Source organism: Arachis hypogaea, chromosome 4, assembly GCF_003086295.3.
Source record: "Arachis hypogaea cultivar Tifrunner chromosome 4, arahy.Tifrunner.gnm2.J5K5, whole genome shotgun sequence".
NCBI classification, from domain to species: Eukaryota; Viridiplantae; Streptophyta; class Magnoliopsida; order Fabales; family Fabaceae; genus Arachis; species Arachis hypogaea.
In genome coordinates, this window is record NC_092039.1 from 112,567,099 (window position 1) to 112,588,009 (window position 20,911).

Below are 20,911 nucleotides of genomic sequence, written 5' to 3' on the forward strand. Positions count from 1 at the left end.
TCCTGTGAGTCTAGAAAAATAAAATGTGTGGAAGAGTAATATGTTTGACCTATATATGACTGCAAAATCAAATTCTGGTGATATATGATATAGCTGGATTTTTCTGTCCAACAAAATTGAAATGTAATGCTATATGTGGCCCTACAAAATTGAATTGTGATGAAGGATCTTAGTCCTTATGACTCGATAAAATCCGTTATGTTTATCGGATAGGATGTATGCTTGATGCTTATGTAGCAAAATGATGTCAGCTGCTATTTTTTCCTCTCAAATATTTAATTTTGATGGTATATTTGACTATATGAAGTTGAATGGTGAAGGATCACTTGGTTCCAAAATAGAGTTTTCTTTTCAAAATAGAGTTCTTTCTTTGATGTGTTCTGCTCATGCTTGAAATTTATTAGAACAGCCAAATCTGGTTTTTCTCATGCACAAGTAAATTTGCATATATAGGCTGCTAATTGCTTTGAGATAATTGAAAGATGTTATAGATAAACAAAAAATAATTGAGTGATTGAATTTATTGTCAATTTGTTTATACAAAAAAAAAAGTACACACTCTTTGAATTTGTCATTCTAATTCTCTATACTGATCTATTATGCAACATGTATGCTAATCTATGTCAATTAGTCTCATCGAGTCTGAGATTCTTCATCAATCCCAACTCGAGGGAGATGTGAGTTGGTGGAATACATCTTTACTGCAAGAAATTGTTCAGACCATTGTGTTTGTTATTTCGGTTTCTCTTGTTTATTCCAAAATTTGTGGTAGCATTTAGCATACACAGAAGAAGCAGTGTATTGTATGCTGCAAATTCATTTGCTAGAACCTAGCTTGCATACAGGATATGGCCAAAATATTTCGACACAGCCACAAATTGTAAAAGCAGTGTAGAAAATTAAAGCCTTGACATATCCAAACTTGAATACTTAGCCATCAAAATTTAAAAAATTAGTTAATGCTTCTTTCTTCTTAGTTTCACACTCTATACTGTGACACCAAATATTTTATGAATGCAACTAGTATTATTGATTTACTTATGTATGATAGTACAGGATTTTGGAAGCAAAAATCTGCAGATTAAAAGAAATAGATAAAAGTTTCCAGGTACTGAAAATCAATGGCATTCCATAAAATTCATACGGGAAAACATATAAATTAATTTAACTTTTAGGGAATATTATATTGAGTAAATGATTAAATTCATCCCTAAAAAGTCATTCCTTCTCCAAATAGGATTTTCGAAATTTGTTTTTTAGTTAAATTTGTCTTTGAGAATGTGTTTGTTTGAGGTGAAAATAGGAGGAAGGAAATAGGAGAGAAAGAAATTGAAAGGAAAATAGCTATTTTCTTTTGTTTGGTTGAATAAAAAAGTCAAAGGAAAAGAATGAATAGTGTAAAAAAATAAGTGGGACTAATTGAAAATTTTTTTCTTCCAATAATGGTTGAAAAATGCAAGGAAAATATACTTAGTATTTTTTAATATATTTTAAAATATGTAAAGATAAAATTGTCTTTTCATAATATTATATATTATTTTCTTTCTCCTCATTTTTCTTTTATCCAAACATATCTAAAAAAAATAAAATTTCACTCAATTTCTTATTAAGTTGGTCAAATTAGTGCTTTCATTACTTCTATTGCTCGACATTAGAGTTTGTTGATATATTAAGTGATACCACAATACATACCGGATCGTTTTAATTAGCTGCTAACATAATAAGTTTATGAATTTAAATCAAATCAACCATAAATGGAGAGATTTCAATGTCTCAAGGTTTCCTCGAGGTTGATTTAATCTAATTGCGTAAACTTATCATGTTAGTTGCTAAGTAGGACTATTGTGCGTGTTATGGTGAGCATGGTGTCATTTGATGTGCCAGATAAGTAAATTTTGACTCCATCAACGAAAGTGACGAAATGACTAATGTGACTAATTTAAAATTTTTGAAGGATGAATTTGATTAAAAAAAATCTTTTAGATATTAATTTAAAAAATAAATAATATTTTAGAGACAAATTTAATTTTTTTTTGAAGCAAAGAATTAAACACAACATAATAGAGGAAAAGAACAAAAAAAGAAATAACAAAATAAATAAAATGTAAAACTCAATCCGTAGTCATCTCAGGTCATAAAAATCAACACCTTCCACTCTCGGTAGCTTTTAACCGTTCTATAGATAACTTCCTATACATCGGAGTGCTTGTTCCTGAAAATTCTATCATTTTTTTTATGTCAAATATTCTAAATGACAGTAAAAAAAGCTAATCAACTACCGATTCCTCTTTTCTTTTCTTCTAGTTTATTCGAAGCAAATAACCAAGTACACCACATCTGTCAAGTATACTCACAACCAAGGAACAGATGAAATATATTTTCAATCTTTTTTTTACATAATACACAAACAATATCATTCAAACCAATAACACCTAACCAACACAATCTTTCTTTAGAATTAACTCCCCAACCAAGACAAGGCAAGCTAGTGAAACTATAACTTGTTATATCTTTTGAAAGTATTTATGCCTGTATAACGTGCACCAAAGAGTTAGTAGAATAAACACATTTTTTTTTTATCAAATTTCTATACAACTTAATCTTCTCTCTTAGATGTTATCGTGACCGACTGTAAGGTTCTATAGAGTTGGTTAAGTAGCCTCATCTCCCGTTGAAACAACTCTCTTCTCTAGTAGAAAATCCATATCCATTCTAATCTATCGCAAAATTCACAATCTCTTATAAAAGAACCTCTTTGCTTTGAGACCGAAAAAAGGCTTAAAAATATATGTTTTAGAGCACCACTTTATAATCAAATGTCCTCCTAGTACCTTTCTTCCATTTCCTAGTTCTATAAACAAGCCTTGAATCAATTTCTCTCATTTCCTAGTTCTATAAACAAGCCTTGAATCAATTTCTCTCTTACGCATGGTTCTTTAATTTGTAACTAACAAATATCTTTCTAAGGCTCCTTTTTAGGTATGGGTTGACTAGAAAGTATCTCTGAAAAATTTTAAATTACTACATGAATACACAATCTTCTCCCATAATGTATAGTCCTCTTTTGAAAACCACCACTACCACTTAAACAAGAGAGCTATATTTGAAATTATTGCATCTCCAATCTACCTAGTTTTTTGAGAGTCTGCACCAATTCTCATTTTATTAAAGGTATTCTATTTTTTTCATCATTCTTATTCCACAAAAATCTTATTTGCAGTAAAATTAGCTTCTCTGTTATAGACTTAGTGGTTGTTTAGGTATCATTAAATCGATAAAAAATATATTTTTTTATTAAAAAAGATTTTTTTAGTATATTTAGTAAATTTTTAATAGTAAAAATAAAAATACTAAAAAAATAAAAAAATATTTTTTTGAGAAATTATAATTTATATTTTTTTAAAAGATCTTTTTTTAAAAAATATTTTTTATATAATAAATAAACAAAAACGTACTTTTATCTTATTTTATTCAAATATAATTGATAAATAAAAAGATTTTTTTATATAAGATATCTAAATATAAAATCACTTTTATTTTTATAAAAAGTTTTTAAAAAAATAACGTCCAAATAAATTTTTAGACATTTTCTACTAAACTAATAAGATTAATATACAAGCAGACTATTAAAAACAAATTTAATAAAAACTAGCTTTCCAGTGTTATTAAGAATTTTCGCTTTTCATATCCTGAGTCTTCTGATCATTTACTGATTATATCAATACCAGCTAGAATCATATATATAGAAGATCACATATTGTTAAAATAGTAAAATATCCTATCTAATATTACTAGTACTTACAAATCGTGAAATTAAAGAGGTTAATTTTTACAGTGATTATCATTGTTATTTAGCATTCAAACAAAATAAACTCTTTATGTATCAGTTGATTAGGATATATATACATGGTCTAAATGTTTAGAATATTTTCAATGTTCTTCGATTTAACTTTAGGGATATTTTGAGACAATATCCTAAAAAAACTATTCAAACTAATTTTTACTCTTTTTTTTTCAAGAGAAGAATTCAAAAAATTAGAAAGAAACCTTTTAAAAAATACATGCTACTTTGAATCTTTTAGAATAAAAAATAGAAAAATTTAGTAAAATAATAAAGTGAAAGATTAATTATTATTAATTTTATAATTTTTATAAAATATGTGCTCCATCTTAATATAAAAATTAGTAACTCTTCGTTTTACTACTTTATCAATATTACTTTGTGAATTAATTAATTTTGATAGTGAATAACTTCAAAAGAAAAAAAGAAAGAGAGAAAGACCTTCCGGTACTAATTACATAAATGCATAAGTGAACTAGTGATTGACAACAAAAGAAAAAAAAAGTTACTCAGAATTAAAAAATTATAATTATAATTATTAAATGTCTACACTCCACACACATGCATAGGGTCCACTAAGCGTGAAACACGGCCATTGGCAACCTATATAAAAATGCGAAACTCTCTTCTCAACATTTCCTACGCTGGTTGTGATTTCTCAGTAAACGGTTCTTGTTTCTCTTAAATTTGGTTCTCTGTGGTATTATTGTTCTTTATTTTCCCTTCTTTCTCAATTGTTGGGTTCTTTCTCTCTGCTATTACTTTGAATAATGGGATCAACACTCCACTGTGGGTGAATTCGGAGGCTCGGTTCAATAAAATTTCAACGGTGAATACGAGGGGAATTGGTGCTTTTGCAAAATCTGCTTGATTAGGGTTGTAAAGAACGTATGAATCAACAATGGTGGGAGGAGAAACTCTATTATCTGCACGTTTCGGTAATGGGGATGGATCCCCCCTTCCTTTTTCTTTGTTGGTTCTCTTTATAAGGATGTATTTCTGTTCAAATCTTTTGCATTTTGCTACTTAACGTCGGGTCCATTGTAAAGATGGCTTTTTTTTTGTGCAAATAATTGCTGTTATGGAATATATTCAAGTCCGAGAAAAGAAAAAGGGCTTGCTTTTTTATTGCGATGTTAGTTTTTGATATCTTGAGAATGAATTGGTTTTGGAAAAGTTGGTTTTTCTTTATTTTCCAAACTATTTTTCTGCTATTGAATTACTGGCAATTGAGTTTGCCATTTTGATAGTTCTGGGATGCCTGTTTTTTCTCTCTTCTTTTTATGATTTGGATGTGACTCTGGACTTTGAATTTATTTCAATTCTACCTTGCACAATGTATGTTTGAGCCATTTGCAAAAAGAATTTGTTGCAGAATGATATATGATTGACCTTTACAGCAGGACAAACTTAGTTGCAGAATTGTTTCAATTCTTTTGTAATGAATTTTTTTACTGGATCAAATAAGATGTCCCTTGAAAAAGTAGTGTAATGATTTGTTGATGGTAAAATTGTGCGATAGTTTTCATGATTATTGTGACCCTTGAAAACTGAAATGTGTGGAAGGGTAATATATTTGGCTTTTTCTGTCCAGTGATATTGAAATGTAACAATATATGTGGCCCTATGAATTGTGATGAAGGATTTTAGTCCGTATGACCTGACCCTATGAATTTTTTATGAAAAATTTTAGTCCCTATGACCCGATAAAATTGGATAAGATGATATATGTTGCCCTACGAAATTGAACTGTGGCAAAGTATCTTAGTCCCTATGACTCAAGAAAATCGGATACAATAATGTGTGGTCCTATGGAATTGAATTGTGATGAAGGATCATAGTCCCTATGACCCTAAAATATCGGATACAATGATGCATGGCCCTATGAAATCGAATTGTGGCAAAGGATCTTATCCCCTATGACCCGAATATATCGGATATGATAATATGCTTGACCCTTATGTTGCAAAGTGATGTTGTTTTGCTTTTTTTGACCCATGAATATTTAAGTTTGATGGCATAGTTGACCCTATGGCCTTGAAATTTGGTGAAGGTTTTCTTGTCTCCAATGTTGTTGGAATGTGGTGAAGGATTTCTTGGCTCCAAAATAGTATTTCCTTTCTCTGATGTGCTTTTTGTTCATGCTTTCAGAACAGTTAACAGTTAAATATGATTTTTCTTATTGCAAGTAGCTTTGCATATATAAGCTCTCAAGAACTGAAAGGTGTTATAGATAATTATTTTGTTGAAACATGTTATGGATAAATAGAAAATAATTGAGTGATTGAATTCATTGTCAATTTGTGTTTTACAAAATTTTGTGTGCAAATCGTTGCTCTTATGGAATATATTCATGTCTTAAAAAAGAAAAAAGGTTTGCTTTTTATTATCTTGGGGATGAGTTGGTTTTGGAAAGGTTGGTTTTTCTTTATTTCCCCAACTATTTTTCTTTTATTGAATTACGGGCAACTCAGTTTTGCCATTTGAATTTGGAAGTTCTGGGATGCACAATTTTCTCTTCCATTTTTATGATTTGGATGGGACTCTAGAGTTTGAATTTATTTCAATTATACTTTGCACCTTGTATGCTTGAGCTGTTTGGGAAAAGAATTTGTTGCAGAATTGTTTCAATTCTTTTGTGATGAATTTTTTTTACTTTGTGGATCAAATAAGATTTTTTCCCTTGAAAAAGTTGTGTAATGATTTGTTGATGGTAAAATTGTGCAATAATGTTCATGATGCTTATGATCCTAGAAAACTGAAAAGTGTGGAAGGGTTATTTAGTTGGCATTTTCTGTCCAATCATATTGAAATGTAATGACATATGTGGCCTTATGGATTGTGAATTTGTGATGAAGGATCAGTAATTGTAATGATGATATATGTGGCTCTGCAAAATTGGATTGTGATGAAGGATCTTAGGCCCTATGACCCGATAAAATTGGATACAATGATGTGTGGCTCTACGAAATTGAATTGTGATGAAGGATCCCTATGACCTGAAAAAATCAGATATGATGATATGCTTGACCCTTATGTTGCGAAATGATGATATTTGGCTTTTTGGACCTATGAATGTTGAAGTTTGATGGTATAATTTACCTTGTGACGCTGAAATATGGCAACAGATCTTTTGGCTCCAATGTGGTTGAAATGTGTTGAGGGATTTTTTGGCTCCAAAATAGAGTTTTCTTTCTCTGATGTGTTATTGTTCATGTTTTGAGATTTATTAGGACATTGAACAATGAAATCTGACTTTTCTCACTACAAGTAACTTTTGCATATATAAGCTGCTACTCAAGAATTGAAAGATGTTAATCAGAATAATAATTGAGTGATTGAATTCATTATTAATTTGTGATGGACTTTTACAGCATCACAACTCAGTTGCAGAGTCATTTCAAGTCTTTTGTGATGATTTATTTTTTGTTCACTTACTATTGGATCAAATTAAAATTTTGTCCTTTGAGAAAAGTTGTGTAATGATTTGGTGATGGTAAAATTGTGGGACAATGTTCACTATTTTTGTGAGTCTAGAAAAATGAAATGTGTGGAACAGTGGAAGAGTAATATGTTTAACCTATATATGACTGCAAAATCAAATTGTGGTGATGTATAATATAGCTGGATTTTTCTGTCAACAAAATTGAAATGTAATGCTACATGTGGCCCTACAAAATTGAATTGTGATGAAGGATCTTAGTCCTTATGACTCGATAAAATCCGTTACGTTTATCGGATAGGATGTTATGCTTGACGCTTATGTAGCAAAATGATGTCAACTGCTATTTTTTTTCTCTCAAATATTGAAGTTTGATGGTATATTTGACTATATGAAGTTGAAATGGTGAAGGATTACTTGGTTCCAAAATAGAGTTTTCTTTCTTTGATGTGTTCTGCTCATGCTTGAAATTTATTAGAACAGCCAAATCTGGTTTTTCTCATGCACAAGTAAATTTGCATATATAGGCTGCTAATTGATTTGAGATAATTGAAAGATGTTATAGATAAACAAAAAACAATTGAGTGATTGAATTCATTGTCAATTTGTTTATACAAAAAAAGAAAAGAAAAAAAACAGTACACACTTTTCGAATTTTTCATTCTAATTCTCTATACTGATCTATTATGACAACATGTATGCTAATATATGTCAATTAGTCTCATTGAGTCTTAGATTCTTCATCAATCCCAACTCGAGGGAGATGTGAGTTGGTGGAATACATCTTCACTGCAAGAAATTGTTCAGACCTCCCTTGAGATGATTATATCCAAACTGTTGAATGTCCTGAGAAAACTAATGCAAAAAAAAAAAAAAAATAGAAGATAAGAGAGAGAGAGCAAATGGTCTCATCAGTAGGAATGGAAAGATTCTTCCTTTGTCTTCTAATTATTTCAAAGAATTTCATGATACAAATGTGGGTGAACATTTTGGATACTTTCGGACCTACAAGAGAATTTCTGGAGTGATGTATTTGGAAGGAATGAAAAGACAAATTCTGCAATATATCAAAGAATGTGAGGTCTGCTAAAGGAATGAGCACTAGACATTGTTACTTGCTAGCTTGTTATAACCATTACCAATTCCCATAAATGTTTGGTCTGATGTATCTATGGATTACATTGAGGGATTACATTGGCTTTGGAAATAGACACTATTTTGGTATTTTGGTGGTTGTGGATAGAATGACTAAATATGCTCATTTTTTTAGTCTAGCAGCATACCTTTACACAGTCAAGGAAGTAGTTGATTTGTTGTCAAAGAAGTGGTGCAACTTCATGGTTTTCTAAATTCAATTGTTCGAGATAAATTTTTAAGAGAAATTTTTGGGGTGAGTTCAAGGAAGTTGGAACCACCCTTAAGATGAGTTCAACTTATCATCCACAAATGGAAAGTCAATGTGGGTTGTCAATAAATGCTTGAAAACCTACTTAAGGTGCCTTGTAGGTTCCAAGCCAAGAAATGGGCACCGGATTCGATAGTCTTAGAATGTTTGGACCATTAGATGATTTCATAATAAAACATATTTTTTAAGTTTTTTAATAACTGTTAAATAATCCCTTTCTAATTTTAATAACAAATTAACTTCATATATTTTATTTAATTATAAAAATTATTTTTTATTTTATAAATTATTATTTTATTATTCATCTATTATATTTTAATAATAAAAAAATAAAAACAATAACGAATTAGATCTTCCATTGATCGTAATAACTTTTTGGCAATTCTAATTGATTAAAAGTTTATCTTTAATCCATTACATTCGTCGAAGATTTTGAAATCGTGTTTCTTAGAAAATCAATGGATTGGATTAACAAAACAATCGATTGGATTTCAGGTTTTCCATAACTCAATTGATTTATAAACCATTAGTCACGGCGCGATTCAAAATTTATAAAAACGATATGAAAATTGAGAACGGCGCCATTCAAAATTCAATCGATTGGATTATCCTACGAATCGATTGAACACAGAAAAAAAACTTATTTACATCACATTTCAATCGATTGAATGATCATACCAATTGACTGAATTGGAATATACCATTAGTCACGTACAAAATTCAATCGATTGGATAATATAAACAATTGATTGATTTATAAAAAAACCCACATTCTAGTCATCGTTCAACCGATTGGGTAATATGACCAATCGAGTGATTTTTGTAAAAATCATACTGCCTTGTAACTTTCAATCGATTGATTTTCTAAAAAATACGATTTCAAAATTCTCGACGGATGTAATTGATCAAAGATAAAGTTTTAATTGATTGGATTTGCCAAAAAATTATTACAATCAATGGAAGATCTAATTCGTTATTGTTTTTTGTTTTGATTACTAATAAACATAATAGATGAATGATAAAATAATAATTTATAAAATAAAAAATCAATGGAAGATCTAATTCGTTATTGTTTTTTGTTTTGATTACTAATAAACATAATAGATGAATGATAAAATAATAATTTATAAAATAAAAAATAATTTTTATGATTAAATAAAATATATGGGATTAATTTGTAATTAAAATTAAAAATAGACTATTTAGCAGTTATTGAAAAACTTAAAAAACATGTTTTGTTATGAAACTGTTTATTGATCCAAATGTTCTAGACCATCGACCTTTGCCTATCTTGTTTATACTGTAAATGAGATATGTGAAGTAAGTTAATTTCCACATATCAAGTGTGCACACATGATACATGTTTAAAAATTTGTGTCTTATATTATTTATACTGTAAACGAGATAAATAGTAAAATGCAAAAATATAAATTGGGTCAAAATGACCTATATTGCTAAGAGAAATTCTTCGCATACAAGCCATTGATGCTTGTAAGCCTTACAAGTCCAATTAAAACTAACGTTCAAAATGCGTTTCGAACCGTTCTTTTTCCTCTTCGTCTTCTCCTTCTTCTTTTCTTTCGTTTCTGCACGTTCTTCTTCCTCGTCTTCCTCTTCTTCTTCTTCATTTACGTGCTCCTCTCTGTTTTCTCGTTTTTTTTTTCGATTTTTCATGGTAAAATCTTTATGGAAGAAGAAGAAGCATAAGATGTACTTCAACGAATTTTGGGTGTATTTTTTTACTGTAACTGTTTGGGTGAATTTCTGTAACCGTTTGGGTGTATTTCTGTAATCGTTTGGGTATAATTCTAAAGTTCCATTATCTTCAAAAGGATTACAGAAACCCAATGAATTACGAAAATACACCCAAAGGATTTAAGAAATACACCCAAAATTCGTTGCATAATTCAGAACTCTTTCTCTTTCTCCTTCTCATCTTCTGCTGCTTCTTCTTCTTCAAAACGATTTCAAACCTTGATTTCAGAAACCATGAAAATCGAAAAAAAAACGAAAAAGAAGAACTTGATTTCAGAAATCATGAAAATTGAAGAAAAACGGATGAATAACGCATTAAAAGGCCCGTTAGCAACTTGTAAGACTTATAAGTAAAAAAGACTTGTATGTGTAGTAGGCCTCTATTGATAAATAAAATATTTACTTAAAAAAACATCCAATATGTCGTTACGAGTTGACTAATCATAAAGTCGTGACTCGTTTTCAAAAGTTCTGCATATTCTTAAAATGAGCTAAACTAAAGATATGGCAATAAAGTAGAGCAACTGAACTGATGATAAATCAGGATTAGAAGTTTAATATTCATTTTTACAACTAATGATTGCTCTGTAACTCTTACTATATTACAAACTCCATTAAGATGAAGCGGAAACCAACCAAATCAAAGCATCTAAAATAAAAGTCAGTGGATTTTTACTTTTTTTTTTTTTCCCTTGCCTTTATATTCAAAGTCAGTGGTGCAACTTGATAACATGAGACACCCTTTCAAAGAAGATGGAACACATGGTTGGGCTGAAGATGATGTCCTCCCTCATCCATTCTGGAGCCACTCTTTCAAATGTGCCTAAGGAAAGAACATGGTACAGCAATTCTGCTTCCTCTTCAGGTGCTTTGCTAATCCAGGTTAAAGTGAAGGAATAGCCTATCATGATCACAATAAAAAGAAAATGTCACACCAACCATTTACATACCTTCAGATTTTCAAAGGCTAGAAGTAATGCATAATTGAAAATTATGAACTAAGATTAGCTTTGTCCAAGAGTGACCCAAAAATGAGTACAAGATATCCAGTAATCCACTAGCTCACTGGTTTAAAAAAAAAAAAAAAAAAAACCAAATCTACAAAAAAAAAGGAAAAAAAAAAGGCTTGTTTGTTTAACTTAGGGGGAAATATTTTCAGAAGTTAGGATATGAAGAAAACACAGAAAAGGAATATGGTGAAGTTAAGTTTGTAAAACTGAGTATTTCTTCTCAACCAAATCAGAGAGAAAACAGGGCTACACATGACATATTAATTGCCAAAATTACCATCAAATGGTGGTCTTCTTCAACACACACTTTGATTGATGCAAGCAGAAGAAAGAGGTAGAAGTGATGAGTGTAAACTTCAAAATCCAATAAATTCCTTGTTTAGATTAAGGATGAAGTACTGAGAAAAAAGAATCACTTAAAACCGAAAATCATGCATTACCGCTAGATTGATGCAGTGCAGAAAGGCTTATTGTTCCAGTTTGATAGTCAGCAGATAATTTCATGCCCAGTGCATGTTCGAAAAGCTCTTGAATAAGCCAATTACAATTATCACTTTGCACAGAAGCAACTCCTGTAAAAAGCAATGAAGGCAGCATACATAAAACCTAATTCCCAAGGAAAGGGTTGAAGGAAAGCAAGCAACATAAATACAAATTAACACTAACCTAATTTATCATTAACAGTAGTACAGGACTCCAGCAGCTGCTTCTGAACATAATGTTAGCACATTCACTTAGATTTACTGCTTGTGTGAGGAAATGAAATGAGCATATCTGATCTAATATTCAAACAATTACACAAGCACTTAACCATGTGCATTTCATTGCTCCAAGTTAGAAATGCTCACCTTACCAGATGCCATCTCCTTGTGCACGTTTTGCATTGACATTCTCACGACAGAGTCATCTTCCCTGTTCTCGGCAGATATAAAACTTGTTTCATTTTCCAATGCAGCCTGCCTACTACGTTTTCTTGTCATTCTTGTAGATGATCTCTCTGAACTATCGGAGATAGCCTTCAGCTGGCCATTTTCAATCATGACCTTACTGTTACTTAAAACACGAGAAGTTCGTTCCTGCTGCTGTTGTAGCAACTTCTCAACTTCTTCAGTAAGAGCTTCATCTGCCAAAGCCCAAATGTCACACTGAAATCCTCAATACAAAATAAATATTGATAAAATGAGATAAACTTAAAGACAGGGACAAAGTCAACCGTACTGTGGTGAATTATGCATTTAGAAATTTCAACATACAAAAATAAACTATACATGGTAACAAAATACATGTTTGAAGTATAAGCATGCAAGAAAAATATAAATTGCCAACTTCTACTTTTCAAATAAGAGAAAATAAGTTGAACCTTAATGTTCCAATTCCATGCCAAAAAATTTAATATCGAATAACAAGTGCATCAGGTACTTATAAATAGAGCCTCACTTTTCTTTTTTTCCTCCAGGAAAAGATTTTGATAATCAGCCACTTCTTTGAGTTTGGCAAGCCTGACATGAAGGTGACATATTTGAGTAGTTCACACTGGATCCACGGATAAATCAACAAAGCTTTGACGTTAAAGATATGCATTAAAATGCTGGAATCTTGAATAATACCTAACTGAAGACACCTCACTTCTCAATTCATTGAGTTGGTCATGCAGCTGGACATTTTCATTCTTCAAGTCCTCTATCAACTCTTCTGCGGCTGCAATATGCACATACACAATAAGGAAAACTTGTTTATACATCCGTGCAAGTTTGACTTCTTGGATTAATTTTAATCTTCCCAATTGATAGACACATCATTAGATATGACAGGGAATTACAAGATAGGAAAAGGTATCCTCCAAAGGAAACCACAATGCTAACAAAAGAGGACTGCACAAAACAAAACCTATGGACAATAAGAAACTAATTAAGCCCCTATAAAATATAGATCCTTTTGGCCTTCCATGATTGACTGTTCTTGCAAATCTTTGAAGTTCCTTTTCTAGTTTCTACAACCTTCTTCTTTCTACTATATATGTATATGGCACAAAAGCCATCCTTACTCTCTTACCAACAGATGCACCAACTTTATCCCCATAAAGTCAAGAAGTAATGTGGATCATGCAACCCCTTTGAATGTCCAAAAGGTCAGATAGAAATTCCTTCGTCATCCAATGCCCCCTCAGTCAGCTTTCCAGCAATGGGGCATTGTAGAATTTCAGAACCAACATTAAGGCTGCGATTGGTTATGAGGACAAAACAACATAAGACAAGACACTGAGAACAAGACACATAGACAAAGACACAAAAATTAGTGTTCTTGTATTTTATTTGGTGATAAACTAAATATAAAAAAAAAAAAAACAAATTATGAAAGTCCAATTTACTATCATTTTTTTTCCATCCAAAACTTAAGGAAGAAAAATATAATTATAAAAAATTGATAGTAATAATGAAAGAAAAAATTAAAAAATCAGTTGTGTCCCTTGTTAGTGTCTTTGTGTCCTTCTCCTTCCTGTCAAGAAGGATACAAAATACACTAATTCAGTGTCTTTTGTCTTTGTGTCCATATCTCATCTACCAAACATGATTTAGTGTCTTTTGTCCCTATTTTAGTGTCCCGTGCCTGTAAACAAACACAGCCTAATAAATACCTCCCGAAAACTATTTTCTTCCCTTTATTTGATCTTGGCAACCTAAACCTGGTGCATTGTTATATGCTCCAAAAAATTGAGTTGAAATAGCTCCTTCACTTCTTGTAAGCTTCCATCCAACAACTGCTACTGATAGTCGGGTGCCAACTTAAATTTAGACAACAAACCCCTATGGTTATGATAACTGTTCAGCAATTTCTTTCATTTAGGATGGAAATGCTATAAATTCCTTTGTTAGTATCTCTAGGCAATAGCTTTATTAAGATGAAGACTGGAAAAGAGAAAGATTACAAAGAGATAGGAGCAGAAGATATTCACTTTACAAGGGGGGAAAAACAAACAAAGAACATTACAAAGCAAAACTTTCCAATCTTCAAACATATGAAAGAGAAATTCAATTAAAAGACAATGAATTTACACCGGATAAGTCAAGCACCTAATTGCTGTTCCATGTTTTGTATATACAAAAGTTGAAACTAGAAAATTACAAAAATACAGAATCAGTCAATGAGAGCAACAGTTACAGCAGGAAAAGAAACCATGATATAAAACTTCATGTCTTTGAATCTCTTGCAACATGGATTTTCAAATTCATGAGCACAAGACAAAATTTAACAGAGAACTGCAAAAGATAGGGAAGTAAAGAGAAGAGAAATTTCTCAGAATTGAGCCTTATAAATCTGAAGTCCTCAACTGAGTGCCTTCTCTGTTTATATACAAGAGAATGATAGCTTCTGGGGAGAAGCTACTCTAAGGGTAGTTAGGACCTTCCACTATTAAGTTAGTTACACTAGTACAGCTGTCATCCGAGCTAGCGGAAGGTAGTTACTTCTTTTCCTAGTTCTCTAAACTTAGCTCAGACTTCCTAGCATTTTAGAATGATTAGCAAACCCTTCCATGAATTCATATTATCATAAGCTGTGGTCTAAACATCCAAATGTAAAAGAAAATAGCATAAACAAAAAGAACATACCAGACAAAAATTTCATAAATTTAACTTCTTGTTCTTTATTCAGCTCATCAAACTCAAGCAGTTTCCTATTCTGAAACAAGAAAGGAATCAAGAGTCAATAATAAACTTCAGAAAATTTTATACAGTTACAATTTCATTTTCCAGGTGAAACAGTGAATGATCAAGTATATTAACCATTTTCATCATTATTAATGTTGAATAACTAAATGGCTAAACATAAAAACGTGAATTCTCAAAGCATCAATGCTATATTCCCATGTATAATTTTGTAGGAGGATTACAGATTACAAATTTACAATACAACCATGGAGCTACAGAACAATGAGCGGAAAGAAAATATTAAAGTAAAGTGTGAAAGATACAAACAAGACCTTGAGCTTGGTGTACTTATCATAAAGCTTCCTGTACAGATTCGACATTTTTTCCACAGAGCAATCTGGGTCAGCAAGGGATGCACTAGCTGGAACTTCGGGCATCAGTTGGGAAATGACCAGATTTCAAAGGGCAGGTACCAAAATGTTGGGTTTTGCAGCTTCCATCTGACCTTGCCAATCAAAATTGACCCCCAATTTAGGCTATGTTTCAAGTAACTCAAAAAATGAAAATAGCAAATCAGTTGCCATCTTAGCAAAAAGGTGACATTTGGGTAATTAATTTTAAAAAGATTGCATTTTGATAATAAGTTCTAAAAAAGGTGACATATTAGTAAAAAGCCCCAAACTCATCAATAATATCCCTTTCTCCTCCTAAAAGCTCCCAATCTGTTTAACCCATCATCAATCAACTCAAAGAAATGTGCACCAGCCAGCAAGCTGAAAACTACAAAAAGAATAATGACAAATATAGGCATAATCATTTAGATAGATAAGCATATTTCAATAATTGAATAAAATTCATCCCCCGAATGGCAATGGCAATGGCAACGGATTAGGGGAAAAAGAAAAAATAAAATAAACAAACATAAACAACCAACTAAGTCAGAATGCAATTGGAACTATATAGAAAGAACAACCACATTTGAGAGAAAAGTAAAAGGGGGAGAAAACCGAAACTTGAAAAAGCAAGCAATCAACACAGAGCACGATGAAAGCGAGGAATTAACAGTGAATGGTCGAAGATTGCCTTAAGTGTGGTGAAACGACTCGACTTTCGGTAGGGAATTAGACAGATGAAGGAAGATAGAGACTAGGGTTCTAATTAAAAGGTGAAGCACTGAGGAGCTGAGGCCCTAGGGTGGAGGTTGAGGCGTGGGCGCGTGACGCGTGGTGGCTGGCGCGGTGGTGATTCGGGCGGCGCAGTGCCGTAGAGCGTCGTGGTTTGACTGGTGGCTGCCTGGCTCGCTCTGGTGCCGGTGGTGGGTTTTGTTTGTGTGTGTAGTGTGTATACCCGCGCCTCCTACTTCCTTTCCAAAATTTGAAAAGAAAGAACAAACTGCTTTTGTGTTTTGATGTGAGGTGGTGCAAGAGAGAGAGGATGGATTTTTTTAGATTTAATACTAAAGTAGTCCCTGAAACTTGTAGTTAAACTTTAACGTTGTCTTAAATTTGTCTCTTAACTTAAGAGGAGTTGTCTTGAGATAAATTGACAAAATGATGACCTAGTTAGATAGAGGTCATGTTAAAATTTAAAAGTCACGTTACACTATATTTGATAAAATATTGTTAACAGCTCCCAAAATACTCTAAACGATGTTATTTTTTTTTATTTGAAAGCCAAAAATAAAAATGAGCGTTCTACCAATATAATATATTTTTAGTGTAGTCTTTATTTAACTACATTATTATTTTATCACCAGAAAATATATTAGAAATGATCGTTGTTAAGTTGAGAGATAAATTTAGTACAATTTTAAATTCAAGAACAACATTCAGACTCAACTGTAATTTAAGTATTAACTCATTTTTTTATAATGTTAAATATAATATATTTAATTATTGAAAAATTCTAGACCAACAATTTTTTTTATTTGATTAGCACAAATATTAAATTATTTGTAACAAATAAATTTTATTAATTTATGTGTGTAAATACTAAAAAAATATAAATACAAAATATATTAATTCATGTGTGTAAAATTCTAGTCAATATAAATACAAATTATATTTTTTATGCAAAATCTTTGTAAATATGATGAATATAAATTATTAAATTATTACTCTGACGAAAGATAATAATATTTGTTAACAATATAATATTATTCCTAATTGTTTATTTGTAAACATTTTTAATGTATTTATTTTAAAATACTTTTATGTTAAAATTTTTTAGAAAAAAATATTAATTATGCTAGATGCACACAAAAATTTACCATTAATGTAAAATACACACTAGAATATAAAATATATTAAAAGTAAGTTAAACTATACATATATTTATACATAAATACATTGAAATACAAAATATATATTAAAAATGAATTACGCATATATTTATAGACAAATACATAATAGTTAATTTTGACGTGCAAATAATATTTTTGAAAAACTATTTATAATTGACGATAAATTGATATAGGGTAAAATTTATGAGAAATGTTAAAAGATAATTAGAATTTATTATTTTTTGTCATTACTTTCAGCCATCAATCCAATTTTTTTTAGTTTAGTAATTTAATAACATATTTTAACTCACACTTTTAAAAATTAGTGATTAATTAGTGACAAAAAATAATAAATTTTAATAACTTTTTAATCTTCCTCAAAATTTATATCTATTATATAAGAGTAAATTATTATTTTTTATACATAAAAGTTGAAAACACTGACATATCTACCCATAGAAGATGAAAATTACCATTTGTACCCGTAAAAAATGGTTTTTGCAAGCAAAATTATCCAAATCCAAAAAAATTAAATAAAATTCCTAAACTACCCTCCTCTCTCTCTCTCTCTCTCTCTCTCTCTCTCTCTCTCTCTCTCTCTCTCTCTCTCTCTCTCTCTCTCTCTCTCTCTCTCTCAATGTTTTCAACTACTCCAATTCCAAACTCTACCATTACTTTCCTCTCCAACTACCACCATCACTGTTGTCATTATCATTACCACCACCGCCATCACCACCCTTCCTCCTCCCTCCACTTCTTCGACTCTGATTTCAACCGCAAGCTCCGGTTCTTCCCCACCTTCCACCTTTTCCGAAACTCTAACCCCATCCCCTCCTTCCCTACCATCTTTGAAAAGATCTGGGAGAGCCTAAAGGAAATCATTAATTAGTAAAGACTAAGTCACTGCAAACTTCAAGCAATTAGTGCAAGAAGAAGTATCCATCACCCTTCTTATCCACCTCATCATCATTCACATTCACATTCTCATTACCACTCACTAAGTTCTGTGAGAAAATATCCAAAAAATTCTTCAAGGGAATATTCATTGACAACCCTCTCTTCTTCTTCATATCGTAGATCTGAAATTCACTACTTTGTTTCACTTAGGCAATCAAACAAACACCTTTCGTATCCTTATTCTTATGCCCTGATAGGAAGCAGTGCTCAAGATTCTTTGCACCTTTTTTAATACCCACTTCTAAAGGGAACAGTGATTCCTTCACAAACTGAATGAAATTGAAGAATGACTCAACTGGGTCGTTTTCAGACACCATTTTTCGATTAATCCTTGAAAACGTCGCAGTCTTTGAGTGTCTGTGCAGAGAAAATCCAATCCGATTCTCTGGAACCCGATCTAAATCGTCGAATGGTGGAAACAAAGATGCGTAATGCAAAAGCCTCTTCATACGCTCTATTGATTTCGTTAGGGTATTAAATTCCGAGGTCAGACAGTTAAGCTTGATGGTGATGGAAGATGGCGAGGATGATGAAGTTAATGGTAGTGACGGTTTATCCATCCCAACGAATTACTCACACTGCTCGCAGCGTCCTTAGATCTAGGATTTTTCTTCGGTATAAATAGAGATTGATCTTGCCTTAGATGATTATGCTGGTAATAGTGGTGCTGGTGTTGTTGAGTCGCAACCAACACCGATGAGGGAGTGTGCGACGAAGGGATTAGGGTGACAGTTGAGGAGGAGGGTGAGGCGATGGTACTGAGCGGCGATGTGGCCAATGTTGGGATTAGGCTGCTGAGAACATTGGGAGAAAGGGGGGAGGAGGAGACAATGGTAGTGGTGATGGAGAGAAGGGTAGTTTAGAAATTTTATTTAATTTTTTAGGGTTTGGATAATTTTACTTGTAAAAGCCATTTTTTATGGGTACAAATGGTAATTTTCGTCTTCAATGAATAGATACGTCACCGTTTTCAACTTTCATAGATAAAAATGGTAGTTTACTCATTATATAAATTGATAAAAATAATTACATGCCTCACCAAATCTTAAATATTTATTTATTCTTGTATTTTAGAATTCAAACACATTTCATATCTATCTGTTTATAATTTATAGAAGTTGATATCAATCTTTCATATAAATGAATTTTAGTCATCTTACTTTTTTTAATCATACTACATTAGCACTTCTAAATACATGACAACATATGAGAATCAACCAATCATCTTTAAAAAAAAAATTCTTACCTATTATTATTCAACTAAAACATAAATTAATTAAATACAATAAATATATATAAATAAAGTGTCATAATAATCATAATTATAAAAAAATTTGGTTACAAATATTCAAATCTCATTTATTTGACTTACTTATACACTCTTATTAATATACTATTTGGTCTATTTATAAAGGTGAAAACTCAAGTGCAGTCGACTTTTTAGTGAAGTTGATAACTGAAAGTCTATTTCACTGATTTGACTAAATTTTCATCTAACGGCTCTCAACTATCAACTTCACGTGAAGTCGAATGCACTTGAGTTTCCACTATTTATAAATCATGTTGCATATAATTTTTATTACTATTACTTTATTTCTTAATCTCTACCAATTGTTGAAAACGGATTCAAATAAGTTTAAATTTGGCAAAACATCTCTTTACTATGTACATTTAAATATATCATGATTATAAAATTAATTTATAATTTATATTATATTTTTGGTGTTTTTATTTTTTTCTATTTTTTTAATTATTTGCAAACAATGAAAACAACAAAAATATAGATTTGTACAACTCAAATATAAAAAAAAAATTATATTTTTAAATAAATAAATAAATAAATAAATTCAAATTCCTAAAGCAATCATCTATAATCCAATTATATTATATTTTTGTTAAATAATTATATGAAACTATGCATAAATTATCAAATAAATATTTTATAAAATATTTTAAAATAAAATACTTCAAATTTAGTATTAATATGCATATTATCTAATCAATCTCTAAATAATATTAGACACGTGACATTCAGTTCAATCAATTCATCTACATTCGTATATAAATCCTAGCAGAGAAAGAGTACCTACTCCGTACTCATGGAGAATGAGAGAAGGAGAGAGCGGGAGTGAGCTTTTGAGGGTAAAACATGGTGAGAAAAATGGTCATGCCGCCGCAAGAGATAAGCGGGAAAGCGTGGAAGGATTTGCATCCGGTGTGAAGAAGGGATCAAGTAAAGGCAGCCTTAGTTTTAGGGTGAACTCCAAAACTTCTTTCCATGACAAGGTTATTGGTTCTTCGATAGCCTCAAGGATAGACCGGACTGAGGCTCTAGATGAGGATTCCATGGCAGTGGTCACTGAAAAATAAGGAGATCCTATGCCTCCGAGAGTTTGCTTCTCCGAATAAGCTAGAAACATCTTTTTTGAACCATACAAGGAGGCAATTATGATTAAGGTTCTTGGAAAAAACCTTAATTACATGGCCATGGTTCACAAACTGAAAGGTGGATGGAGGATCATCGGCTGACTGGAGATCTTGGATGTCAGGTACTTCCTCATCAAATTTGATCG

At 31.3% G+C, this 20,911-nt stretch overlaps 1 protein-coding gene and 1 long non-coding RNA gene across 7 annotated transcripts; one reads left to right on the forward strand and one right to left on the reverse strand.

Moving 5' to 3' along the window:
• Positions 1–4,399: 4,399 nt before the first annotated feature.
• On the forward strand, positions 4,400–7,195 carry LOC112797316 (uncharacterized). Its single transcript, XR_003199715.2, has 2 exons — positions 4,400–4,779; positions 6,700–7,195. It is a non-coding gene; the product is annotated as an uncharacterized lncRNA (long non-coding RNA).
• A 3,764-nt stretch (positions 7,196–10,959) lies between these two features.
• LOC112797317 (uncharacterized) lies at positions 10,960–16,610 on the reverse strand. 6 transcript variants are annotated; one of them, XR_011881390.1, is made up of 9 exons: positions 16,184–16,610; positions 15,433–15,600; positions 15,062–15,131; positions 13,061–13,151; positions 12,891–12,952; positions 12,302–12,576; positions 12,120–12,156; positions 11,731–12,025; positions 10,960–11,344 (listed from the first exon to the last, which is right to left on the reverse strand). XR_011881390.1 is itself a non-coding variant. In XM_025840187.3 (9 exons), the coding sequence occupies exons 2-9, from the start codon at positions 15,535–15,537 to the stop codon at positions 11,154–11,156; spliced, it is 963 nt and encodes a 320-aa protein (XP_025695972.1). In that variant the 5' UTR covers positions 15,538–15,600; positions 16,184–16,610; the 3' UTR covers positions 10,960–11,153. The 6 variants fall into 6 exon arrangements, 3 of the variants coding, with proteins under 3 accessions (XP_025695972.1, XP_072092075.1, XP_025695970.1); XR_011881389.1 differs by having other exon boundaries at positions 12,120–12,159; XR_011881388.1 differs by having other exon boundaries at positions 12,120–12,162.
• Between the last annotated feature and the right edge of the window lie 4,301 nt (positions 16,611–20,911).